General features: G+C 43.1%; 1 protein-coding gene across 4 annotated transcripts in view; it reads right to left on the reverse strand.

Annotated features, from left to right (window-relative positions):
- Nucleotides 1-971: 971 nt before the first annotated feature.
- The window catches only part of RFX8 (regulatory factor X8), a 47666-nt gene continuing 23443 nt past the window's right edge, over nucleotides 972-25194 (reverse strand). For all 4 annotated transcript variants that reach the window (XM_079972768.1, XM_079972767.1, XM_079972770.1 and 1 more), the window contains 11 exons: nucleotides 20875-20967; nucleotides 20403-20480; nucleotides 19346-19459; nucleotides 17740-17890; nucleotides 17497-17555; nucleotides 16450-16606; nucleotides 15185-15279; nucleotides 13793-13907; nucleotides 11015-11295; nucleotides 9849-10123; nucleotides 972-1141 (listed from right to left, as the gene is read on the reverse strand). In XM_079972768.1, coding sequence (XP_079828894.1) covers nucleotides 9953-10123; nucleotides 11015-11295; nucleotides 13793-13907; nucleotides 15185-15279; nucleotides 16450-16606; nucleotides 17497-17555; nucleotides 17740-17890; nucleotides 19346-19459; nucleotides 20403-20480; nucleotides 20875-20967 — 1314 coding nt within the window. In that variant the 3' untranslated portion in view covers nucleotides 972-1141; nucleotides 9849-9952. The remainder of the gene's footprint in view (nucleotides 1142-9848; nucleotides 10124-11014; nucleotides 11296-13792; nucleotides 13908-15184; nucleotides 15280-16449; nucleotides 16607-17496; nucleotides 17556-17739; nucleotides 17891-19345; nucleotides 19460-20402; nucleotides 20481-20874; nucleotides 20968-25194) is intronic.

The raw sequence follows: 25194 nt of genomic DNA on the forward strand, positions 1-25194 counted from the left end.
TAGATCCAGGCACATGGAACCAACTATAACCTGGACGTTTTTTCTAAAGAAATCCAGCTTTGGGAAAGGAGGGGTTTGAGCAGGGAGTGCTCCATTACTTTCCCATTGGCTGCTGTTGACGTGCCCAACTACTTTTTCACCTTGCCCTCACAGCATTTTAGATGTGCGTTTGCTCTTGAAAGCATGCCTCTGGCACACTGTCTGGTGAGAGCAGCTGAGGAAATGACGTGGGGAAGGAAAACTGCAGGTGGAGAAAGGGTCAAGACAGCCCTTCCCTTTACGATCACTTGTCCCCCAAGCTGCTCAGCACTTGTCGCATGACGGAATGGGTGAGTTAAGGCCCATCTGGTCCTATAAAACCCAGGCTGAGCAATTGGTCATGGTCAAGCTGCTCTCAGAATATGTTTGGCTTCTTGCCTTCTGGTTCTGGGGACTTGTCAGAGCTTGCTTTGCCTCCAGGCCACAAAACCAGACAGGTGGCTGCATTGACCCAATCTGTGCTGATGACAGCACACACAACCCCGGGGTGCTCCATGTGTATATTTTATCTGCTGTGAGATCAAACATATAGTCCCTCTGGGGCTAGACCAGAGCATCTTCACTTAAATATGACAGCCGTGAAGTGCTCTGCTTCAAATGCAAACAACTTTCGTAACTGTTAACAAAATGGCATAAGTATGGATGTGCATGTCTTGGTACTTGTCAACATCAGTGACATCCCAGACACCATCTGATAGGTTACACTTAGAATATACAAACTCGGGAGTTGGAAAACACCTTTTCTCAGCAAACAACAGCAATACAACTCATTTCAGCTTGAGCACTGGGAAAGTCCAACATCCACACGCTATAAGAAAATGTAAATCTCCCACAGCAAATGAGTAAACAGCACCATATTTGTTGTGATTTAAGCTGAAAAGAGCCTTCATGTTATGTAACACAACCACCTAATGCTCTCATAATCATTGTACCTGCAGATATCGCCTTCTGCCTCTGGCAATGTCAGGGAAGCAACGGAATTTTTCATCAGATCAGCTACTGTGTTGTCCTTTGGAGTGACATAAAAAAAAGGAATTCCAGTGCTATTGTCTGCGGGGCCATCGCTAATAGATAAGCAATTCCCAAACGGTGCTCCCCGGATCTGAAAAATTCCAAGTAAGTTGTGCTTAGAAAGCGTTGCAAATGTCTTCTACAAAGATGCTTGCCAGAAATTAAAAGAACCAATGTAGTATATTCAGTTCTACTTCCCTGACTGCCACTGGTTTGTACTTCATTAGATTTGTTGTTCAGAATTGATAACATACACACACACAGAGTATATCTCTCTCACTTGCGCAGGTAGAAATATATTAAAAAAAAATGTCCAGTAGCACCTTAGAGACCAACTAATTTTGTTATTGGTATAAGCTTTTGTGTGCATGCACACAAAACTTAATTGGTATCTAAGGTGCTACTGGACAATTTTAAATTTTTAAAAAATATATATTTCGACTGCGTCAGACCAACACAGCTACCTACCTGAATCTAGAACCTCGCTCAGATAGATCGTTCACCTGCTTTCTCACCTTTTCAGGTTAAACCAGACTCAATAAAAAACAACAGGCATTTTACAAAAATAATTTTAAAAGGTGTAGATATAGGTAGGTAGCCGTGTTCGTCTGCCGTAGTGGAAACAAAATAAAAAAAAAATGCTCCCAGTAGCACCTTAGAAACCAACTAAGTTTGTTATTGGTGTGAGCTTTTCTGTGCATGCATCAGGTATCTGAAGAAGTGTGCATGCACATGAAAGCTCATACCAGTAACAAACTTAGTTGGTTTCTAAGGTGCTACTGGAAGGATTTTTTTTTATTTTGTTAAAAAGGTGTGTTTGTACTGCAAATAATAATACACCCTCTTTAAAAATAAAAAAATGATGTTTCTCCATGAATCACTAAGGCTTGTGGTGATTTTATAAAACTGAATATATATATACCGTAAAGATTCATATTGCTTTGAGGACTGTAATTCTGTGAAGATGACCTGGAGATTTCTAACACAGAATTCTGAGCATTCTCACCTAACTATATTTCACATGATTCACTTGGGAAAGTAATGAATGTCAGTTAAAAAAATAAATAAATAAAAGAAGATTTTTATCCTGCTTTTCCACTGTGCAATGCCTAAGGCAGCTCACAACCCCGCCACCCACAAATACTTCAAAACAATTTAGTAGAAAATAGAAATTTGCAGTGCAAACAAATACTCCTCTGTGTGTGCATCTCATACATAACGTGCTACTTCTTATATATCTAAATGCAATTTGTCTTCCACATAAGCAATGAAGAGGAAACATTTCAGATTAGTAATGCACTGCAATCAATAATTTAAAAAATCTGACAGTTGCTCAGAGATATATTAATAATCTTACATCGTCAATGCTCATTTTTAAAAAATGCAATTCATAGCAAACGTGTTAACCCATTATTTAGAAATCTGATGGCAAATTATGCTTTTAACTTACATCTAGTTTCAAAGAACTGCTTTAGGTTCACTCTGAGGCAAGAAAAACTCCAGTTTTAAAGGGCACAAGTCCAAAGTTTTTTCTGCCCCCCCCCCCGGAGCTATGTATTATAATTGCAGGCAACCGTTCATCTAACATCAAGTCTGCACTTCTACTGAAAGACCTTGCAAGAAAACAAATGATAATACCTGAGGCTTTATAGTCCAATAATGTTATCGGAGACCTAAGATGGTATTACAGACCTCTGCTGCACAGACTTCTATTGTACAATGGGGAATATTTTATTTTATTAATATTTCATTAATGACCTTTTGTTACCAACTAACCCGCTGCATTTCACTGCCACACAGAAAGAAGGTTGCATTAACAGCGCCTTCTAGAGACTGCTAAGGCTGATGCTTATATACACATTTCCTTTTAAAAAAGAAAACACCAGCACGATGGAGCCACAGTTAAGCAAATTAAATGCCATTGACATCAATGGGGACATTTAAAGCACACACTAAACCTTTCCACTGCATCCAACATAATGTTTAATTTTATCTGGGAGAATAAAGCTGGGAAGTAGGGGGAGAAAAATAAGAAGAGCATATTTTGTTTTTTACATATAAAATCCTTCTCTGCGGTGACACTGAAAATATTCACATTAACTACTTGTGTAAACCAATGTATTTCAAAAGCAAGAGCTTTAAAATATACCCCATGAAAATAAAACCTTGATGTCCTGCTGTTACAAATAATGTTTGTACATAATGTATTATCATAGGGCGGCTAACTGGCAGCCTTCCAAATATTGCTGTATGGCAACTCCCATCACCCCTGAATATTGACCATGCATCTGGGGCTGATGGTGGCTGGTCTCCAACAACATCTGGAAGGTCATAGGTCAGGCTTCCTCAACCTCGGCCCTCCAGATGTTTTTGGCCTACAACTCCCATGATCCCTAGCTAGCAGGACCAGTGGTCAGGGATGATGCGAATTGTAGTCTCAAAACATCTGGAGGGCCGAGGTTGAAGAAGTCTGTCATAGGCTAACCACCCCTAGTTCAGTAGCAAGATTTCAGTTTTTAGGTGCTGTGGGGAACCTTCCCTCACCCCCAAGTTTAGGAAGAATGTTTTATTGGAAGTCACATCTATCATAACTGAAGCAGCATTCCACAAATATCTGTTTTAAATGCTTTAAAATTTGATGGAGAAGCCTCAGCGCAACATGGTCCACATACAACTTTTTCTATTTTTTGCAGCCGCATTTAGCGCACAGCTAGAAACAGTTCACCATTCCTATCCACAAAGGCTCAGTGGTTTAGAACAGTGGTTTCCAAACTTTTTTCCTCATAGACTACTTGAAAATGGCTGATGGTCTCATTGGATCACTCAATTATTTTTCTGCCTACTGTGGCAATTTGCAGTGCTCCGTGCTAAATGCTGTACAATGTTTATTTGTATTCTTATAGATGTGCCACAGACTACCTGAAAGATCACAGCTCACTAGGAAAATCTGTGTCCTTCATGCAATGGAGAGCTGTTGAGTTCTTTTTAGGAAATCAAAGCTGCTGAGCTTTTCTTGGGGAATCACGGGCATTGTGGGGGGCAGGCTTCGGCTGGGGGAGGCAGAACCTCAGATAATTGAGTACTTTCAATGCTTTTCAATAATATTGAAAATATTTGGGTACAGGAGATGGGGAGGAAATGAAGCGACAGCCAGCCTTTCATGTAAACATCTCCAAATCCTTACCTCCTTTGGAGTGAGGCATCACTTATTTTTGGACTACTCTTTTGTGCAAGCATGGTAGATCACAAGAGGTGTATGTGCACATGTAAACAAATACCCACGGATCTCAGGTTTCCTGGCTTGGAGCAACACACACAAACGGCTGCTGTTTTGTGCAAATCTGGGAGACTGAGAAACTTGTATTAAAATAAATAAAGGTGTGTGCTTACAGATAAACAGATACCAGTGTGCATGCCCGTAATGACCTCCGGTAAGGCCAGCCCACCCATGAAGTAGCTATCTCAGACAGCGGGTGCCCCAGAGGCAGGACCCTCATGAGCACCTCCTGCCATGCCCTCCTCACCTCTGCCAGAGAAGCGGTGCCAGGATAGGTGCGGACTTCCTGCAAGATCTTGCGAGATCTTATCAAAGTCTTGCGAGACGTCAAGGAGAGCAAAGGATCTTATGAGATCTGGGTGAGATCTTGGCAAGCTCTTTCAGGGCATTGGAGCCCATGCCGGCACTGCTGCTCAACAAGCGGCAGTGGTGACACAGCTGGTGGCACAGCTGCAGTGCCACCGGCAGGTGGCGCAGCGGTGGGCAGTGTCCCATGGGTTGTGGTGGTGTGGCACTTCCTGTTTTGCCTCAAGTGGCAAAATGGGATGTACTACCCCTGAACTCAGGATTCCAGCACTTACAGCTGTCAGTTCTGAGGGAAGGCAAGCAAGGACCCACAGCCCAGGTGGGGCTGGCTACCTTGGGTAGGAGGTGTGTGATTCCTCAGCTGGAACAGGCATTCAGGAAAGGTGAGGGTCACATGCCACATCAAGCCCAGAAGGTGTAACAGGCCGGCGTCCTAGCCAGGCCGGCAAATAGCTCTCTTGACAGATGACTTGGACAGATGACTTGTACTCAGATAATTGAGTACTTTTAATGCTTTTCAGTAATATTTGTGGATCTAGGGGAGAGCAGCTGCCCCCTCCCCCAGCTACGCCCATGCTGGTACAGTAAAAGGCAGTATGCAAGGGAGCATTGCTAGAGCATCAGGGTGGTGGGCAGAGCCTTCTTATTCTGGCAAGTGACTGAGGTTATCGTGAGGCTTTCAAGTTTGTTTGCATGGAGGGTTCAGAGAATGAGGAAAACAATCAAGAAGAGACACGCTAGCAGATTAAATGTTAGCACTTCTTTGTAAGGTTGTGCGTGCCTAGTTGAAAAATAAAGAATGCATTTAAGATGGCTGGAGATCTTTTGTTAAGGCTCAGGGTGTTTTACAAATTAGATCCATGCAGTAAAACATAGGAGCTTGCTCCCAGGAAAATATGCATTGGATTGCAGGCATTCTGATAAATTTGGCATTATGCTACGTATGTTCCTGTGTCTGTAATGATAGATCAACTCAGCTATTTGCATTTTCGGACATTCCTTGGGGGTGTGGCTGTAGGGACTGTCGCGATAAGCTCCTGTGCTTCAAAATTTATCACTACACTAGACTGTAGTGTCACTGTAGTAAACTAATATTTCACAGTGTACACCTTTTAGTAATTTGGTCCACATTTCAACTACCTTACACATCGTTTTAAAAATACTCGACTTGCAATACCAGAATTCCTCTGTTGCATATCCTTAGTTAAAATATGCAAACTTCTCCTCTGCATTTACAGTCAGATGATGCCCCTTGCAAATGGCTCCTAAAGATGTAAAACAACAACAACCCCCCCCCTCTGCAATTTCTCCAGTGAGACAGCAACGATCCATTAAAAGCTGTTCCATTTATATAGCTAGTATCGGAAGGTTTGTCACGGAGCAAGAATAATCGCTTATCCTAGTGACAAGATGCTGTTGGGAGGGAGTGCACAGAAGCCTGGACTGAAACATCCCTTCCCAAACAGCATTCCTGTGCTATCATCATTATTCCCGTTTAGCAGACCACCCTTCAACAAGAGTTCTTAGGATGGTGGAGGACATTCACAACAAAATACAAAACTGCAGCATCATAAAATGAGGCTATATATATATATATACTCATTTTTATGATATATATTTTATATATATAGCCTCATTTTATGATGCTGCAGTTTGTATTTTGTTGTGAAAACGGTATATATATATATATATGGTTTCTAGCAGAGGCGTGGTACCTTTTCTTGAGCGGATCTCGTGGCCAGGAATCCCCAGCTGCTGGAATGGATCAGGAACCGGGCCGCCCTGGCCGCTTGCTCGTGGGGCGCGAGGCTCTCCGTGCCCCCTTTGGCACTCGCTCTCCGATAGGAAAACATGCGGGAAGGGGACGAGTTCTGCTTCGGCCTCGCCGCCCCCGGCCTGGACCTCATCTCCTCCTCTTCCTCCTCTTCCTCTTTGTACACCGAGGCCGGGTAGCTCTGCTTCCAGATGCCCGTGGTGTCTTCCAGGAGCGCGGGGAGAACCTCCTCGTTGGAGGAGCTGTGCAGCTCTTCCTCCACCTCGTTGGTGACGGACCACGACACCGAGTTCACGATCACGTAGCCGCCGGCCGGGGCCAAGGCCACGCTGCACCACAGCAGCGCCCACGAGAGCCAGCCGGGGCACGCGGCGGCCCTGGGCACCGGCGAGCACGCGGGCATTTTGGAGCCAAGCCTCCCCGAGCTGCGTGCGCCCAGCTCCGCAGCCCGGAACGCGCAGAAGCCCAACCGTCTGGAGGGAGCTTTTGGCTGCGAGAGCAGCGGCCCCTGGAGGCGGAGGAGAGCGGCTGGCCTAAGAAAAATGCCTAAGCTGGCAAATCGCCAGCAGCAGGGGATCATCGGTATTCTCTTGTTTGTTATGACTCGGCATCCCGCCCTTAAGCATCCTCCGCGTTACTATTTATTACATTTTTAAGAGCCCTTAATCGCAGCGTCATGGGTTCGAAACCTCACGTTGGGCAAAAAGATTCCTGCATTGCAAGCCTATAAAACAAGTGAATATGCACTGGCTGGTAGATGGCTCAAGGCTGTTCCTTAGCTTAAATCTCGTTATACTTAACAGAGACAAAACATATTAAAAACAACTATTAATAATATGAAGACAATATGTTTTCTTATTCACTTCTAGTTAAATACGGCCTGTTGATTCCAAACTTCACTGCAACCTCTACGGAGAGCTAGGGCTTTAGTCAATCAATGTGTGTTTGTTCTTATATGTGAAAAATACTGTGTACAGAACAGCTGAAATTCAATATTTTTTATGTTCAATTCATTTGAATGAGATTAAGAATCAACTTAGTGTTCCTACTCAATCCAGCTTGGGCTGGCCCATGTCAACTGTTGTTGTCACATGAAAATGTAAGGCAGGGAAACCATGAAAGCTTAGTCAATTAAAATTATTCTCTGATGCAAAGGACTGCATCATATAATACTTTGATATGTAGGACTGCATCTCTGTACTAAGGTTACAGTGATTCAAGACACACACGCCTTGTGTCCGTTGATAAAATTATGACCTCCCCATTCACATACAAGCAAGAAGCTTTGCCATGAATATTATCTACTTTGATCAATTAGGTCTTCTGATATTAGTCTACAACTAATATTAACAATAAAACAGCTGGTGTAAAGATTATTGAGATAGAATCACAGAGTTCAAAGGGACCACAAGGATAGTCTTTTCCAATGCCCCTTCAATGCAGGAATTGTTTGCACAGCGTGGGACTCGAACCCACAATCATGAGGTTAAGAGATTCACACTCTACTGACCGAGCTATCCTTGTGAAGCCTTTTTAACTCTCAAAATGCATAATGCATAATGCTGATGTCAAAGTAATTTGACTGATTGATTCAATAGTCTTATACCCTGCCCTTCCTCAGGGCACACTGATGACAATGTGTTCCAAAACTCTGCATGACCCTACACGGCAGTCTCATGTACTGTAGATTTAAAATAGCATGAGGAGGCAAGACCAAACATACTGGAGAACCCACGGGACAGAGCAATATTCCCTATGCACTACCTTCTGGTCCAAGTAGGCATGGAACCACTTCAAAGCAGGGCCCCCTACACCAAACTCACACAGTCTCTCCCAGAATGGTACCATGGCCAATAGTATCAAAAGCTGCTGAGATTACCTGACACAGGTAATCATAAAGGGAGACCAAGGCAGCTTCTGTGTCAAGCCAAGCTCTGAATCCTGACTGAAATTGATCCAGAAAACCAGTTTCATCCAAGACTGCTGGATCTGGTTGGCAACCACTCACTCAAAAACCTTGTGCATGAAGTGGACATTTACTTTAAGTCGAAAATTATTAAGATCCTCTGGGTCCAGGGTAGGTTTATTCAGAAGTGGTATTACCACCATCTCTTTTAGGTGCCTTGGGACTAATCCGTGTTAGAAAACACTTATCAAATAGCTACTTCCAGGATGAAAAATTGAGTAACAATTTGGGGCAAGGGTTACACTGAACATTCCTCCCTCCCCCTGAAAGTTTGAAGATGTTGAGTCAGATGTTTGTAGAAGTTTGAAGATGTTGCGTCAGAAGCACATGGGGTATATTGGACTGAATACATTTGGACATCCCCAGAGAAGTCTGGTTAAGAAACTTGTACATCTACACACATACAGCTTTCATAGTAAGATTTTATGTAAACTAGCTACCTAAGCAAATCTCCAACCCATTCACTTTGGAATGGCATCACTGATGTCAAAGGAACTACCCTTCTAACCCTACAGCAGGCCTAGGCAAACTCGGCCCTCCAGATGTTTTGAGACTACAGTTCCCATCATCTCTGACCACTGGTCCTGTTAGCTAGGGATGATGGGAGTTGTAGTCCCAAAACATCTGGAGGGCTGAGTTTGCCTATGCCTGCCCTACAGGTATTGATCTGAGGACTGCAGGCAGCAGTTGACATCTAATAATAATAATAATAATAATAATAATAATAATAATAATACCAGGACTTGAATCTGCTTGGAAGCCACACATGCTTTGATTTTGAGACCCCTGTTTTTTAATCCCTGATGTGTGGCTACTCTGCAGTGAACTCTGCACAGACATCTGGTTTATTACTTCTTTACCTGCACCAGGGCTTTAAAAAGTACCTGGGCTTTCTGGTTCAAATTAAGTCCTGACTGCCACCTTGAGGAAACAGTTCTCTCAGATTAAAATGCTGTCCCTAGACTGCTGGGCTTTGGAACATTCTACATATACAGGATTTGTAGTAGGACTTCTCAAAATTCAGACTCCTGCAGGGACATGAACCACACTTGGTAGCCTTAGGTACAGACGGCATAATTCTGGGACTATCTGTATTGGCAAAATGCCTTTCCTTGCTATTAAAACTTTAGATTGCAATGGAACAGGGTTTCTTGTGGGAGTGGGTGGGAAGAATCGTTTATACTGTAAAATGTCATGTACAGTCAAGGTGCTGTATGTATTAATATTATAGGGCTCAACCAATACATATTGTCACTGGTTTGCATCTTTCAGCATTACAATTGCAACTGAAGCGGGAATGTCACCTGAAATTTATTTACTACATTTAACAAAATTGTTAGTGTTACTTCCTACAACAGCTATAGAACGTAAGGAGGGGGAAATTTCATTAACTATGCATGCTAGGCAGCTAAAATACTTCAGAAAAATGACACAATTTTAAAAATGTATGCATGCTCTTCATAAAAACTACTTACTTCAACAGAATATACACCGAGGCTGTGCAAAATCTATGTTCAAATCAACTATGTACAAAACTCTTTTTTTTTTTTTTTTTTGCAGATGGTCGTCAAACAGTCTTTCAGATCTGCTTTGTTTCCTCCCAAGCACTGCTGCAGTCTTCTTGCAGGTCAGAGGTGTGAATGATAAATTTCTGCCCATCTTTTAGAGTAACAAGTGCTTCCTGTCCAACAGGAAGATTCACTTTAACCGAACATTTAGATGCTTTGTCTTCCAGAACTACCTGGATAAGCTGCACATTAAAAAAGAAAGGAAGAAAGGAAGAAAGATGCAATATTACTATCATTGCTGTGGGAAGACAGGATTGACTCAGGGCTTACTATCACTTACCTTTCCCTCGTGCTCACAGTAGGCACAGGTCAGTGTTTTAAAGCTCTGCATCCAAGCACGTCTTTTTTCACTCTGCCACATTCCCTAGTGGCACTTTCCATTCATTCATGCTGAATCAGAAAAAAAAGCAATTCTGTTTTCCACAGCTTAGACACTGAGTTTTAAAGCACAGACCTGTGCCTAGAAACGCAGCACAAAAGGAAGTCTGGACGAGGAGCCCAAAAACACAATTCTGTTTATTCTCTCTCTTTCTCCTCTAAAAAACTTTGAAATGGAAGTGTCCAGAGCAAAAGCAAGGCAGATAACACCCAAGAGCAGTGGGGCAGTATGTCTTAGTTCTCCTAAAACCAGCCTTTTTGCTGCTTATAAAAGCTGGGGAACTTCCAGAGCTTTCACATAGTCAGAAGCCTCCAAAGGACTGTAGCAGATAGGAGGATTTATTGGCTGAAAGTAGTAATCTGAATACTTGAAACCAGGGGAACCTGTGGCACTCCAGATGTTTTCTGGACATCAACTCCCAACATCCCCAGCCAGCATGGCCAATGACCAGGGATGATGGAACACCAGAAGTTCCTCATGGTCTGGTATAAAGCCCACCAGGGTGGCCTACTTGAAAGCTGAAATGAAATTCACCTACTCTTGATCATAGCTGCTGGGAATACCTTTTGATGTTGTTCACAGATATCACAAGCACAGATAGAGCCCTGTGTACACGCCTCAAGCATGCATCCATTTCCAACAATCTGATTTTCCACTTCTCATTCAGAAACAAATATGAAGAACTGGGTTTTACCTTGTTGCCTGTGTCAGCATCTACTAGGCAGCTGAGGACCTTCAGAATAATGCTACTTAAGTTAATGTTGCTTTGACTCTGGGTCAGAATGATTCGAGTTGGTGCTGCCTCCCGGCCATCAGGCTGTTCAGCAGCAAAATCGTCCAGAAGACAGACTGGTTGAAGAGCCAAGGTATCCTGCGGCATCGTCAACGGAGCCCCATCTCCTTCCTCCTCCACATGGGTTTGAAGTATGTGAATAACATATTCAAGCAGAAGCAGATTGAACAAATGCCAGGAGCCTAGGTTTAAAAAAAACACACCAAAAACAGATGGGATAAATTGTGGAGCCATCTATTAGACCTTCCTAGTCAGATGAAAAGGCAAAAGGGGTGCATTGGCTAGCATTGAGATAGGAATGGGGAGAAGGCACTCAGCTCTAAAAATCAGCCAGTGACCTCACACTCAGAGGGTATTTGTGTTGTCCTTTGCATACAAAAGTACATGGACACTTTTGCATAGTTGCAGAGGACAGAACTACAGAGCCATTTCTCCCACTGCTTTGAACTTCCCCAAGCAGGTCTTGCAAAGGAAGGAGTTACAACTGCGTAGTTTGCACAACAACAGGGCCTTTTCCCTCTTAGCTGCTCCCTGGTGAGGAGCTGTTGGGTGAGTCCCAGAGCTCTGGATGAAATCAAGATGTAGTTAAGAGAGGAAGTACATCTCAGAAAACCTACTTATCAGCGCCATTGTAACAGGCAAGGAGTTGCTGACTCTATTTGTATTTCCAGAGGGCAGTAAAGGAACTGGCAACAAACCTCCCTTTGTTTTGCAGGTGACTGTTGCATGGATTCGAAGTACCCCAACACCTACAAACATCTCTGTCTAGATGCACCAAGACTGACTTTAACTGATTTTAAAGTGGTCATCATGAAGCAAAGAAACTTCAAATGAAAACTGCACAAGTTTGCACCGGGACAAAGTGGTTGGGGTTTTTGTTTTTGTTTTTTGTTTTGTAATAATATTTTATTCTTTTTCCCATAGAGAAAGTAATTTGTTGCTCAACAATTATATTCCAATTCAACAAAACTAGTGACTTCCCGCTCACCCAACATCAACGTTTATAACTCAAATCATGAACAATTGCATTTTAAGGTTTCCATCTTATCTAATTTCATACTCTCTAATGTGTTTCTTAATGTATTCTGCTGTTTTCTTACACTTCAAACCCCGCTGTGGTCTTTGCATATGAGAAATAATTTTACATATAGACTAGGAATGGTTTCCAGTCTTCTTTAAAAGATTCTAAATCTGTATCTTTTATCAAGTGCTTTGTTTTGTTTTTGAATCACACTACATGTGTCAATCAGTTTACCAGTGCCAGAATGCGTTACCATCAAAGCTGTTTTGTGGTCACTGTCTGTAACACAGCTATCACTGTCTGTACTTCCTGCATTTCATTTCCCTCTTGCCTTACTGTTTACAACAAGAATGTGGAATCTGACGCCCTCCAGATGTACGTAGTTGAACATCAACTCTCAGCAGCCCCAGTCAGCATGGCTAATAGCCAGGGAAGGGACTTGGGAGTCCAACAACATCTGGAAGTTCACAAGAGGTACATCTTCAGCCTTCACAGAAAGTTGCATAATGAAGATGCCAGGCACACCTCTGTGGGGAAGAATTCCCACAACTTAGAGGCTGCCACCCCAAGCTTCTGAGGGCAAAGGAGCTACCCCCTCTGCCAGTCTTGGCACCCAAAAGGGTCTGTAGGGAAGCAGGTGGTCTTTCAGGCATTTACAATATGTGCACCATCCGTCATATGCACAGAGCAATGTACAGCGCCTGCTGGATTAAATGGCCTGGGTTGCCTGCCTCTCTTTGTTCAGTTACTAGACTTTCCCAACAGTGCATCTATTTTACTTTTGGGGAAACGTGGTTAGGCAGGAACAAGAAGAAGAGGAAGAGTTTGGATTTGATATCCCGCTTTATCACTACCTGAAGGAGTCTCAAAGCGCTAACATTCTCCTTTCCCTTCCTCCCCCACAACAAACACTCTGTGAGGTGAGTGGGGCTGAGAGACTTCAAAGAAGTGTGACTGACCCAAGGTCACCCAGCAGCTGCATGTGGAGGAGCAGGGAAGCGAACCCGGTTCACCAGATTACGAGTCCACTGCTCTTAACCACTACACCACACTGGTTGCCCAGGCCAGCAACAAACAAGTATCACTGCTGCCAACACAATGTCTGAGAAGGATGGGAAGGGCTATTACTGGTAGTAGGGCCAGCATTAAGGGCAGAAATTGAGGTTCTAAGTATGACAGGCTGATTTATGCCATGCCTGACTCTGAGCAATCCATATTGTTCTTAATTGCATAGCATAAAGAGGGGGTATTTGTTGTGGGATCCGTGCTTATGATGCATGCAAGCTTTTTTTTTGAAGCCTCCACGTGACATAGCTGCCATCCAAATGCCAACCCTCCTTATTTAATCTGGATTTACACTTTCTGGGGGGAATACGATCGCCCCCCCCCAAAAAAAAACCCCTCAACAATCTGTTTGCAATATCTCCACAGCCCTTTTGCAATATGAAGGCCCCCTCCCCACCTGAAAGCAGACTCCTCTTCCATCATGGGCCTCAAGCGCACAAGTCATAAGCACACACTGAGGCAGGTGGCTCCTTAGATGAGAGTCCTGCCCTCATGGCGTAAGGCTCCTTGTTCAAGATCCCAAGTTCTTGACCACCAAATATGTTTTACAGCAGAATACGACCTACAAAAGACCATCTCAGGACATCACTGACCAAAGCTCTCAGTGTGGCAGAGGGTCATTGCCTTGCTGACAGATGTCAAGAGGAAGTTCCACCTCAGCTGGAAATTAGCAGCGAGCTTTCTGAACTCTTCTTGATTCTTGCTCGGCTGCAAAGAGTCACACAAAGACATTTCATTGTAACATGGCCCCAAAGACTGCATAGGCAAATGCTTCAAACCTATACCAGCCTCCCTGAGAGTTAAGTCCCACTAAATTCCAGTGAGCTCATTTTTGATATGATTAGGAGTTTGGGAACTCTGCCGGTGGAAGAAAGTTGGGATATAAATGTAGTACTTTTCTTCCACTATGGATAAATTTCTTCAGACATGGGACAGCTGTCTAGTGGTTTCTGGCATACCATCAGGATGTGCTTATAAAGAAATAGGAGCTGCTTTAGTGAATGAGACTTTGGGAACAGGGTTGAACGTATACCTGCATTTATGTTACAGGTAGGTAGCTGTGTTGGTCTGCCGTAGTCGAAACAAAATTTAAAAATTCCTTCCAGTAGCACCTTAGAGACCAACTAAGTTTGTTATTGGTATGAGCTTTCGTGTGCATGCACACTTCTTCAAGTGGGACGCGGGTGGAGCTGTGGGTTAAACCACAGAGCCTAGGACTTGCCGATCAGAAGGTCAGCGGTTTGAATCCCCGCGAAGGGGTGAGCTCCCGTTGCTCGGTCCCTGCTCCTGCCAACCTAGCAGTCTGAAAGCATGTCAAAGTGCAAGTAGATAAATAGGGACCGCCCCGGCGGGAAGGTAAATGGCATTTCCGTGTGCTGCTCTGGTTCGCCAGAAGCGGCTTAGTCATGCTGGCCACATGACCCGGAAGCTGTACGCCGGCTCCCTCGGCCAATAAAGCGAGATGAGCGCCGCAACCCCAGAGTCGGCCACGACTGAACCTAATGGTCAGGGGTCCCTTTACCTTTACACTTCTTCAGATACTGCATTTATGTGTTTGAGATCATACTGGAAGGTCCCTCTATTTTAGCATTGATCCTCACCCACACTCCAAGCACACAAATATTTCAGTTCAACTATTTTCAACTAGTGTAGAAACTTCTCATAGATATACATATGAGAGAGAGAGAGTGTGTGTGGATCATTGTACAAAGTACGCAGTGGGGATGGGATGACCTTCCCCAGACCAAGGGCTATATTTCTGCTAATCAACTTGCCAGGAACCTCATGCCCGCAGTGGGCAGAGCCAAATTGACACTGGGAGGGCAAAGTGGACAAGTCCAGAGCTGGTAGTGAGCAGGGTCACCCTATTCTCCCTCCTTCACCTTTCTCTCATATAGATGCACACACACCAGCTTCATTTCAGGAGCAGCACTGTCTCTCTCGTGAAATAAACACAGTATCTCTAAGACCGCCTAATTTTGTACCTGAATCACGAAAGCCTCAAGGTCCGAGGACAAACAATTTAGCAAAACCCTAATATCTGTTGAAGTGTCCAGTGAAGACATCAGATTATTCAAGCCTATAAAACAAGTGAATATGCACTGGCTCATAGATGGCTCAAGGCTGTTCCTTAGTTTAAATCTCTTTATACTTAACAGAGACAAAACATATTAAAAACAACTATATGAAGACAATATGTTTTCTTATTAGCTTCTAGTTAAATAGGATCTTGTTTTTACGGCCTGTTGATTCCAAATTTCACTGCAACCTCTAAGAAGAGCTAGGGCTTTAGTCAATCAATCTGTGTTTGTTCTTATATGTGAAAAATACTGTGCACAGAGCAGCCGAAATTCAACATTTTTTATGTTCAATTCATTTGAATGAGATTAAGAATCAACTTAGTGTTCCTACTGAATCCAGCTTGGGCTGGACCATGTCAACTGTTGTTGTCACATGAAAATGTAAGGCAGGGAAACCATGAAAGCTTAGTCAATGAAAATGTTATTCTTTGATGCAAAGGACTGCATCATATGATACTTTGATGTGTAGGACTGCATCTCTGTACTAAGGTTACAGTTATTCAAGACACACGTCTTGTGTCCGTTGATAAAATTGTGACTTCCCCATTCACATGCAAGCAAGAAGCTTTGCCATGTATAATATCTACTTTGATCAATTAGGTCTTCTGACATTAGTGTACAACAAAGGGTGTTAGTTCAAGTAGCAACATATAATTTCAACAGTGATGTGGCATGAAAATTTTCCTATTTCGTCAGTTCCTTAGCAACAACGCAAACACTGTATTAGGGCAAGCTTGTCAGTTTCAAAAAAAATCACTAAATACAGGTAAAATGAACATGAGCATTTTCTAGGGCGTGAGAAAACTTTCCAGAGCAAACTGAAAACTTTCTGATGCAAATTGCCCTAATTTGCACAGGATGTTCTCCCAAGTGCTAACTTCCTTTCATCACAGCCATGCCCACTGTAATTAATATGAAGAGAAACCTTATTAATCATATAAAACTTCAACAAGAGGTCCAAACCAAACCAAATGTCACAAAAGAATTTGGAAGAAGGACATCCACATTTGAAACTAAGAACAAACTGTGAAATAATCCTTATGTGATAGCCACATAAGGAAAACATTTTGTATCAAGGAAAGAGGGAGAGGTTCTCTATCAAATTCTAGCAGAAAAAGTGAACAAATTACTCCATCAAATAGGAAAATAGTAAGAGCCTGTGCTGCTACATTTCAGCTCTGTGCCACTTTCAATTTCATCCACATTTCTAAATGCAATTTGCAGCGAGCTTCCAGGAATGTCCGAAAACCCCTGGGTAATGATTGCGTTCATGTCTGATTTCAAAACATTGACCCTCCTGCTGTTGTTCAAGACTATTCTCATGGTCTGTAAATGAAGAGAGAAAAAGTGCACGTGATTTATGTCTTGGGAAAAGCAAAGACAAAACCAATAACCCCACTCACTTTCAAAGGGTTTAATCTCAGTATATAGCTAACACTGGATACAACCCAGGCTTATCAGATTGCTGATGATCCCTCTCACCTCCTCATAACACACAATATCATCACCATTATCATGATCAGTTAATAACTGGTAATACAGTCACTATTATTATTAGCATTGAACCAGAAATGGGGCTTGGAGGGGTTCTGCGGTGGCAGCGGGGATGATGCTTTGTGTTATGTACTGAGTTGAATAGGACCCAAAATGCAGCAGTCTGATTGGTCCTAGAACAATAGGATTCACAATGCAGCAGTCTGATTGGTCCTAGAACAATAGGATCCATGATGCAGCAGTCTGATTGGTCTGCAGGAGCCACCCAATCCAACTCCAGGTGGAAATTAATCTGCAGCCTGATTTGCCTACAGGAGAATCCCGGAATTAGCCAATCATGTGGGGCCAATTGTATAAATAATGTATATAAAGCAGACATTTCGGGGGAACTTACATTCCTCACTACTATGAGCTGAATAAAGAGCATGAAATCCACACTCGACTCCGAGTATATTTCACTTTGGTTCTCAGCAATGAACACAGGGGAAATGATTTTCGTACTGCTCCAAAGATCTGTATTACAGCTTATTTCCCCACCAACCTGCCCAAGTCCTCCACCCATCCCACATTCTGTCCAGAAGGAGGCAGCATCTCATAACTGCACTATGTCCAGCAACACAACACAACTGTAAACGTAGGCCTGTGACTGATCTATCCTACAGAACGTTTTTGTCAATTAATTAATTGCAGCTGACTTCAGCTTTCACCTTTGGGATACATACCTTTGCCATGTTAGCAAGGTAAGTCTTCCGCCGAAGTCTTTTTATAAACAAAGTCACCTCTGAGAGGAAAGGAAGAAACAAATGATCACGATTCACCACCACTTTAATTCTAAACGACTTGTGTTACAGCCTGCATTACTAAACAGTTTGAACAGCTCGTATCTATGAATATTGACCCTGCTTTTCAAGTTCACATTTTCCAATATTGACCGTGCTTTTCAAGTCCTCAATACCTGAACATACCTTTGATTTTAGAGGTGCCCAATAATGGTGGGAGGTCTTCCATAGTTGCGAGCAGCCAGCTTTTAATATTTTTGCTGAATAATCTGACCAGTTTGAGGTACTGTATAGAGACATCTTCCAGAAAATCATGAAGCAGAATCTTCTCCATTTCCTAAAAGTATTGGATAGTTCTTACCCAAAAGCAAATGCAATGAACACAACATGAAAACAGATTGTTTCCCAACAGATTGTTCCAAACCACTGAAGTGACTAGAAATTACTTTCCTCTTGAGGATTAAATACAGCGACCCAGTTCAGACAATTACTTAAACCATGGTTTAGGTTTACGAGATTAGGAATGACCACAGTGAGCCCCCTCTCCCTTTTAATGTGCAAGAGAAAAATGAAAGCTTCTGCTTTCACTTTAGTGGAAGCCACAATTCCGCATTACATTACAAACAGTTCTGCATTACAAACTTGGAGAAGCGTGGTTTCTTGCTGTAACTAGGGTTGGACGAGAATCCATTTTGCATTTAAAGCTGAATCTATCAAATCAGTACCTTCTGAAACACACATCTTTCCTTAGAAATCTGCACTTACCCGAATTTTGCAATGAAGTTCTCCAACCACACCATGTTTACCAAAAATATATATGCATGTATTATTAATAAATATGTTAGTGAAAATAACCTACAAAACACATATTGTTCAATAACATACAAAAATATGTGTGTTAGTCATTAGGAGAAATTCTCACTAAAATGCTGATGAATTTTCATGAGGATATAGAAGGCAACAAGCAGCTGATTAAAATTTGCACTTACAAATTTATATGTACAGATGCAAAATTAGAAATGATGACTACAATTTAAATAGAAATGCAAGTAACATATCTCACCATGATGGAGAAGACAGGGATTAGGTAACCTGCGTGCCTGTATAGTCTGCTGTCTTGGTGCTAACTGATTACGGGCAACTACAGAGCCCTTGATGTTAAACCTGAAACTGCTTGCAGGGGCTTTCAAATAGAGGACTCCTTCAAACTCTGCACTGTAAAGTAGGACACATGGCCACACTAAGCAGCAAAGGGGCTCATAATAAGGTCTCCTCATAAGATCTCCTCAGAAAATCTCAGTGCCAGTGTGGCGTTGTGGTTAGGGTGCTAGACTAGGTCCTGAGAGGCCAGGATTCAAATTTCCACTCAGCCATGAAGCTCACTGGGTGACCTCAGGCCACTCACTGTCTGTTCTTAGCCTAACCTACCTCACAGGGTTGTTGTGAGGTTGAAATGGGGAGGAAAACCATGTACACCACCTTCTGAAAATCACAAATGAGCACCAATCATTGGAATATGAGAGCAGCCCTTCTGGGGTTTCTTTCTCCTCAAGTGAGGTTGAGATGATGAAGGACTAGGAAGGCAGCCATCCCCACAAATCCTGTATGAATATACAAGGTTTCTCTGTCAACCAGGGGCCATTGAAGCCATACATGTATTAGCTGCAGAAGCAAGGAAATGCCCATCTGGTTGAAGAGCTTCACTTTTATCGGCACATTTTGCCCCACTTCTCCCAAAGAAGGTCTGATTCAAAGTTTGGGAACCTCTGGTCTAATATATGAAAAGTGGTACCTGGAAGAGCTGCCTGTCATAGCATTGAAACAGCTGGCAAACATCTGCCTGGGACACAAACATTATTGCGTCAGGCTTCAGAGACTTCCAGAAAGAAGTGAAGAGCTCTTCCACCTAAAGGAGCACATACTTAATGAATTTTCACTGCAACATTGAAGTCATTTATTGTTGGGAAAAGAAGCTTAAGGACATTTGCTCAGCCCAGAACCCACCATGTGCTTCTGCTGCCTTCCCAGATGTTGGGAATCCCCTGGAATGCTTCCTTCCCCTAACGCAACGGCTACACTGCTCCTGAACATGCATCTCCACATAATGGTGGTGGGCTGGGGGGGGGGGGTAGAAGAAGACTTGCTCTACTCATGTTTGGCTTAAAAAAATTTAATCCAACAGGCCTAGAAGACGGAAGTAAAATATTGGTAGTGATCCCCATTGTTTCCAAAAAGAAGGCAAAATAAAAGTCTCGGGTGTCTAAAGCATGTAATATTAGCAATGAAATCTAGAAAAAACAGAGGTTACGGGACTGTTTATTTTGCCTGCTTGTATATCATCATAATCAAGCAGAGATTTAGGATAAAGTAGTTGGAGTAATGAGATTTACGGGAAGGAGGACATTCCATTAATGGCTACAGTCTTATATATATGCATGTTTCCTTGGGAGCAAAGGCATTCCCTGCCCCCTCAAAGCATATAGCATCTTAAGAACATGAGAGCCCTACTGGATCAGACCAAAGACCCACCTATTCCAGCATTCTGCTCCCACAGTAGCCAGAGTGGCCCAAGCCTCTTTCAGATGAGGTGTTTTCTTCAGGACCACAGCACGGAAAGAAAGAGTTGAATTCCTCCTCCCTGCCTCCTGCAATCCTAATAATTATCAGTCTCTCTCATCATCTGATATTTGCATTTTAAAAACTAAAACAAACCTATGTGGCAATGGCAAAGACATTAACTTCACATCACCTTTGGTCTAAATACAGCCAGAGAAATGATGTGGAACTTCCTATCAAATAAACATGGAAGGAAGGCTTATGCAGAGACCTAACACAAACATCACACTGACCTGGTCAAGATCCTTGTTTTTTACATTCTGCAACACTTCCTGGCAGTGGGTGCAATACGCATCAGCAAATAAAGAAACCTGGAATAGATACAAAACGAGGCAATATGAAAGCACCATGGTCAAGAATTCATAATTGCTCCATTCATTCAGTCCTCAAAGCACCATGCAACAATCTACAACCAAAACAGGCCCAAACAGGTCAACCCTATCATACAAAAATCTATTTAATAATCAAAAGTGGACTATTGCAACTCAGAGGTTTGGGTTAATAAAAATAGAAGATCTTACTTGTCAACCTTAAAGGGACAAGGGTGTAGGTTTCCCTTTGGGATAATTTCCACAATATGGGGGCTACCACCAAGAAGTCACTGCTTCTTACAACCTTGCTGTCCTTGGTGGCAGTAGCCACAACAGGGTCTCATCACTTGATTTGATCTCAACTCTGGAAGGATTGCTATGCCATCAAACATACCATTTTACAGGAATATTTCTTTTCTAGCTCCTGCTCCCATGAAGAAAATCTTCTGAATTCAGGAAGTGGATATCCAACTGCTTCTTGGTCCTTCTGCAAAACGACAACAGTTTATTAAGTTTACAACACACACTTACAACTATGTTTATTACTACTGGGTGGAACAACATTGGGAAACAACAGAGTGGGGTCCTTTGGCATTGGTGTGTATTTGCAACAGCCACATCGATCTGGGGCAAACTTGACATGAAGGATTTTTTTGGATGGATTGGACTGTCACTGTGCTTTTACAGAGTATTTCCAGAGCCACTCCTATCCAGTAATCCAACTCACATTCCCATTAGCCTGATCAAAGGATTCTCACACTTGGTTTGATACTCTTACACAAAATACACGGGCATCACTGTCAGTTGAGCAGTGCACACCCATGTATGGCCAGCTCCTGCTTGTTCCTTTGCTAAACTGCTCCAGGGCTCGAACAGAAAGCTTTCTTGGGAACATGATGTGGGGCAGTCAATCAGCACTGCACATAGCCAGCTTCTGTTTCAAACTTGCAAATCTATCCCCCCACCCCACTCCGAATTCCACCATGGAGTGGAAAAGAGACAACTAGACTGAACACAGAAGAGGCAGTTTCAGAGTGAACCTACAGCTCTAAAATTCATAGAATCATAGAATCATAGAGTTGGAAGAGACCACAAGGGCCATCGAGTCCAACCCTCTGCCAAGCAGGAAACACCATCAGAGCACTCCTGACATATGGTTGTCAAGCCTCTGCTTAAAGACCTCCAAAGAAGGAGACTCCACCACACTCCTTGGCAGCAAATTCCACTGTCGAACAGCTCTTATTGTCAGGAAGTTCTTCCTAATGTTTAGGTGGAATCTTCTTTCTTGTAGTTTGGAACCATTGCTCCGTGTCCGCTTCTCTGGAGCAGCAGAAAACAACCTTTCTCCCTCCTCTATGTGACATCCTTTTATATATTTGAACATGGCTATCATATCACCCTGATATGAGGAGTGCCTGATCACCTCATCTGTCTCCTGAGAAATCTCTATGTGGGACAAGAAGCTACAGTTAGAACTGGATATGGAACAACTGACTGGTTCAAAATTGGGAAAGGAGTACGACAAGGCTGCATTTTGTCTCCCTGCTTATTTAACTTATATGCAGAATTCATCATGCGAAAGGCTGGGCTGGATGAATCCCTAGCCGGAATTAAGATTGCCGGAAGAAATATCAACAACCTCAGATATGCAGATGACACAACCTTGATGGCAGAAAGTGAGGAGGAATTAAAGAACCTTTTATTGAGGGTGAAAGAGGAGAGTGCAAAATATGGTCTGAAGCTCAACATCAAAAAAACGAAGATCATGGCTACTGGTCCCATCACCTCCTGGCAAATAGAAGGGGAAGAAATGGAGGCAGTGAGAGATTTTACTTTCTTGGGCTCCATGATCACTGCAGATGGTGACAGCAGCCACGAAATTAAAAGACGCCTGCTTCTTGGGAGAAGGGCAATGACAGGCCTAGACAGCATCTTGAGAAGTAGAGACATCACCTTGCCAACAAAGGTCCGTATAGTTAAAGCTATGGTTTTCCCAGTAGTGATGTATGGAAGTGAGAGCTGGACCATAAAGAAGGCTGATCGCCGAAGAATTGATGCTTTTGAATTATGGTGCTGGAGGAGACTCTTGAGAGTCCCATGGACTGCAAGAAGATCAAACCTCTCCATTCTGAAGGAAATCAGCCCTGAGTGCTCACTGGAAGGACAGATTGTGAAGCTGAGGCTCCAGTACTTTGGCCACCTCATGAGAAGAGAAGACTCCCTGGAGAAGACCCTGATGTTGGGAAAGATGGAGGGCACAAGGAGAAGGGGGCGACAGAGGACGAGATGGTTGGATAGTGTTTTCGAGGTTACCAGCATGAGTCTGACCAAGCTGCGGGGGGCAGTGGAGGACAGGAGTGCCTGGCGTTCTCTGGTCCATGGGGTCACGAAGAGTCGGACACGACTAAACGACTAAACAACAACATCATATCACCCCTTAACCTCCTCTTCTCCAGGCTAAACATGCCCAGCTCCCTTAGCCGTTCCTCATAAGGCATCATTTCCAGGCCTTTGACCATTTTGGTTGCCCTCCTCTGGACACGTTCCAGTTTGTCAGTGTCCTTCTTGAACTGTGGTGCCCAGAACTGGACACAGTACTCCAGGTGAGGTCTGACCAGAGCAGAATACTGTGGCACTATTACTTCCCTTAATCTAGATACTATACTCCTATTGATGCAGCCCAGAATTGCATTGGCTTTTTTAGCTGCCACGTCACACTGTTGGCTCATGTCAAGTTTGTGGTTAACCAAGACTCCTAGATCCTTTTCACATGTACTGCTCTCAAGCCAGGTGTCACCCATCTTGTATTTGTGCCTCTCATTTTTTTTGCCCAAGTGCAATACTTTATATTTCTCCCTGTTAAAATTCATCTTGTTTGTTTTTGCCCAGTTCTCTAATCTGTCAAGGTCGTTTTGAAGTGTGATCCTGTCCTCTGGGGTGTTAGCCACCCCTCCCAGTTTGGTGTCATCTGCAAATTTGATCAGGATGCTCTTGAGTCCATCATCCAAGTTGTTGATAAAGATGTTGAATAAGACCGGGCCCAAGACAGAACCCTGTGGCACCCCACTAGTCACTCTTCTCCAGGATGAAAAGGAACCATTGATGAGCACCATTTGGGTTCGGTCAGTCAGCCAGTTACAAATCCACTGAGTGGTAGCATAGTCAAGACCGCATTTTACCAGCTTCTTTACAAGAATATCATGGGGCACCTTGTCAAATGCCTTGCTGAAATCAAGGTAGGCTACATCCACTGTGTTCCCTTCATCTACCAGGCTTGTAATTCTGTCAAAAAACGAGATCAGGTTAGTCTGACATGACTTATTTTTCAGAAATCCATGCTGACTATTGGTGATCACAGCATTCCTTTCTAGGTGCTCACAGACTGTTTGCTTAATGATCTGCTCCAGAATCTTCCCTGGTATTGATGTCAGACTGACTGAGCGGTAATTATTTGGGTCCTCTCTTTTCCCCTTTTTGAAAATAGGGACAACATTTGCCCTCCTCCAGTCTGCCGGGACTTCACCTGTTCTCCAGGAATTCTCAAAGATGACTGCCAGTGGTTCTGAGATCACATCTGCCGGTTCTTTTAATACTCTTGGATGCAGTTCATCTGGCCCTGGAGACTTGAATACATCTAAACTAGCCAAGTATTCTTGTACTATCTCCTTAGTTATTCTGGGCTGTGTTTCCTCTGCTGAATCATTTGCTCCAAATTCTTCAGGTCGGGCATTGTTTTCTTTATCGGAGAAGACTGAGGCAAAGAAGGCATTGAGGAGTTCAGCCCTTTCTGTGTCCCCTGTTTGCATTTCACCAGCTTCTCCTCTGAGTGACCCCACTGTTTCTTTGTTCTTCCTTTTGCTACGAACATACCCATAAAAGCCTTTTTTGTTGCTTTTAACCTCTCTAGCAAGCCTGAGTTCATTCTGTGCTTTAGCTTTTCTGAATTTGTGTCTACACGTGCTGGCTATTTGTTTGAATTCCTCTTTGGTGGTTTCCCCCCTTTTCCATTTTTTGTACACATCCTTTTTTAATCTTAACTCAGTTAAAAGTTCTTTAGATAGCCACCCTGGCTTCTTTAGGCACCTTCCATGTTTCCGTCTCATTGGTATTGCCTGAAGTTGTGCTTTTACTATCTCCCTCTTAACAAACTCCCAGCCATCATGAACTCCCTTTCCTTTTAGTATTACTGTCCATGGGATCTCACCCAGCACTTCCCTAAGTTTTATGAAGTCAGCTTTCTTAAAGTCAAGAAATTGAGTCCTAGTATGCTTGGCTGCTCCTTTCCGCTGTATAGTAAACTTCAGAAGAGCATGATCACTCGCGCCTAATGATCCTTCCACTTCTACCCCACTAACCAGGTCATCAACATTGGTTAGGACCAGATCTAAAATGGCTGTTCCTCTTGTTGCTTCTCCCACTTTATGGACAATGAAGTTGTCTGCAAGGCCAGTGAGGAATCTGTTTGACCTTATGCTCTTGGCTGAGTTTGACATCCAACAAATATCGGGGTAATTGAAGTCCCCCATTACTACTATCTCCCTTCCTTTTGCATGCTTGGCCATCTGTTCCAGGAAGGCATCATCTATGTCCTCCGTTTGGCTTGGGGATCTATAGTAAACTCCCACAATGAGGTCACTGTTATTCTTCTCTCCCTTAATTTTGACCCAAATGCTCTCACTTTGGCTTTGAGGTTCTAAATCTTGGATCTCTTCAC

Source organism: Podarcis cretensis, assembly GCF_951804945.1.
Source record: "Podarcis cretensis genome assembly, chromosome: 4".
NCBI classification, from domain to species: Eukaryota; Metazoa; Chordata; class Lepidosauria; order Squamata; family Lacertidae; genus Podarcis; species Podarcis cretensis.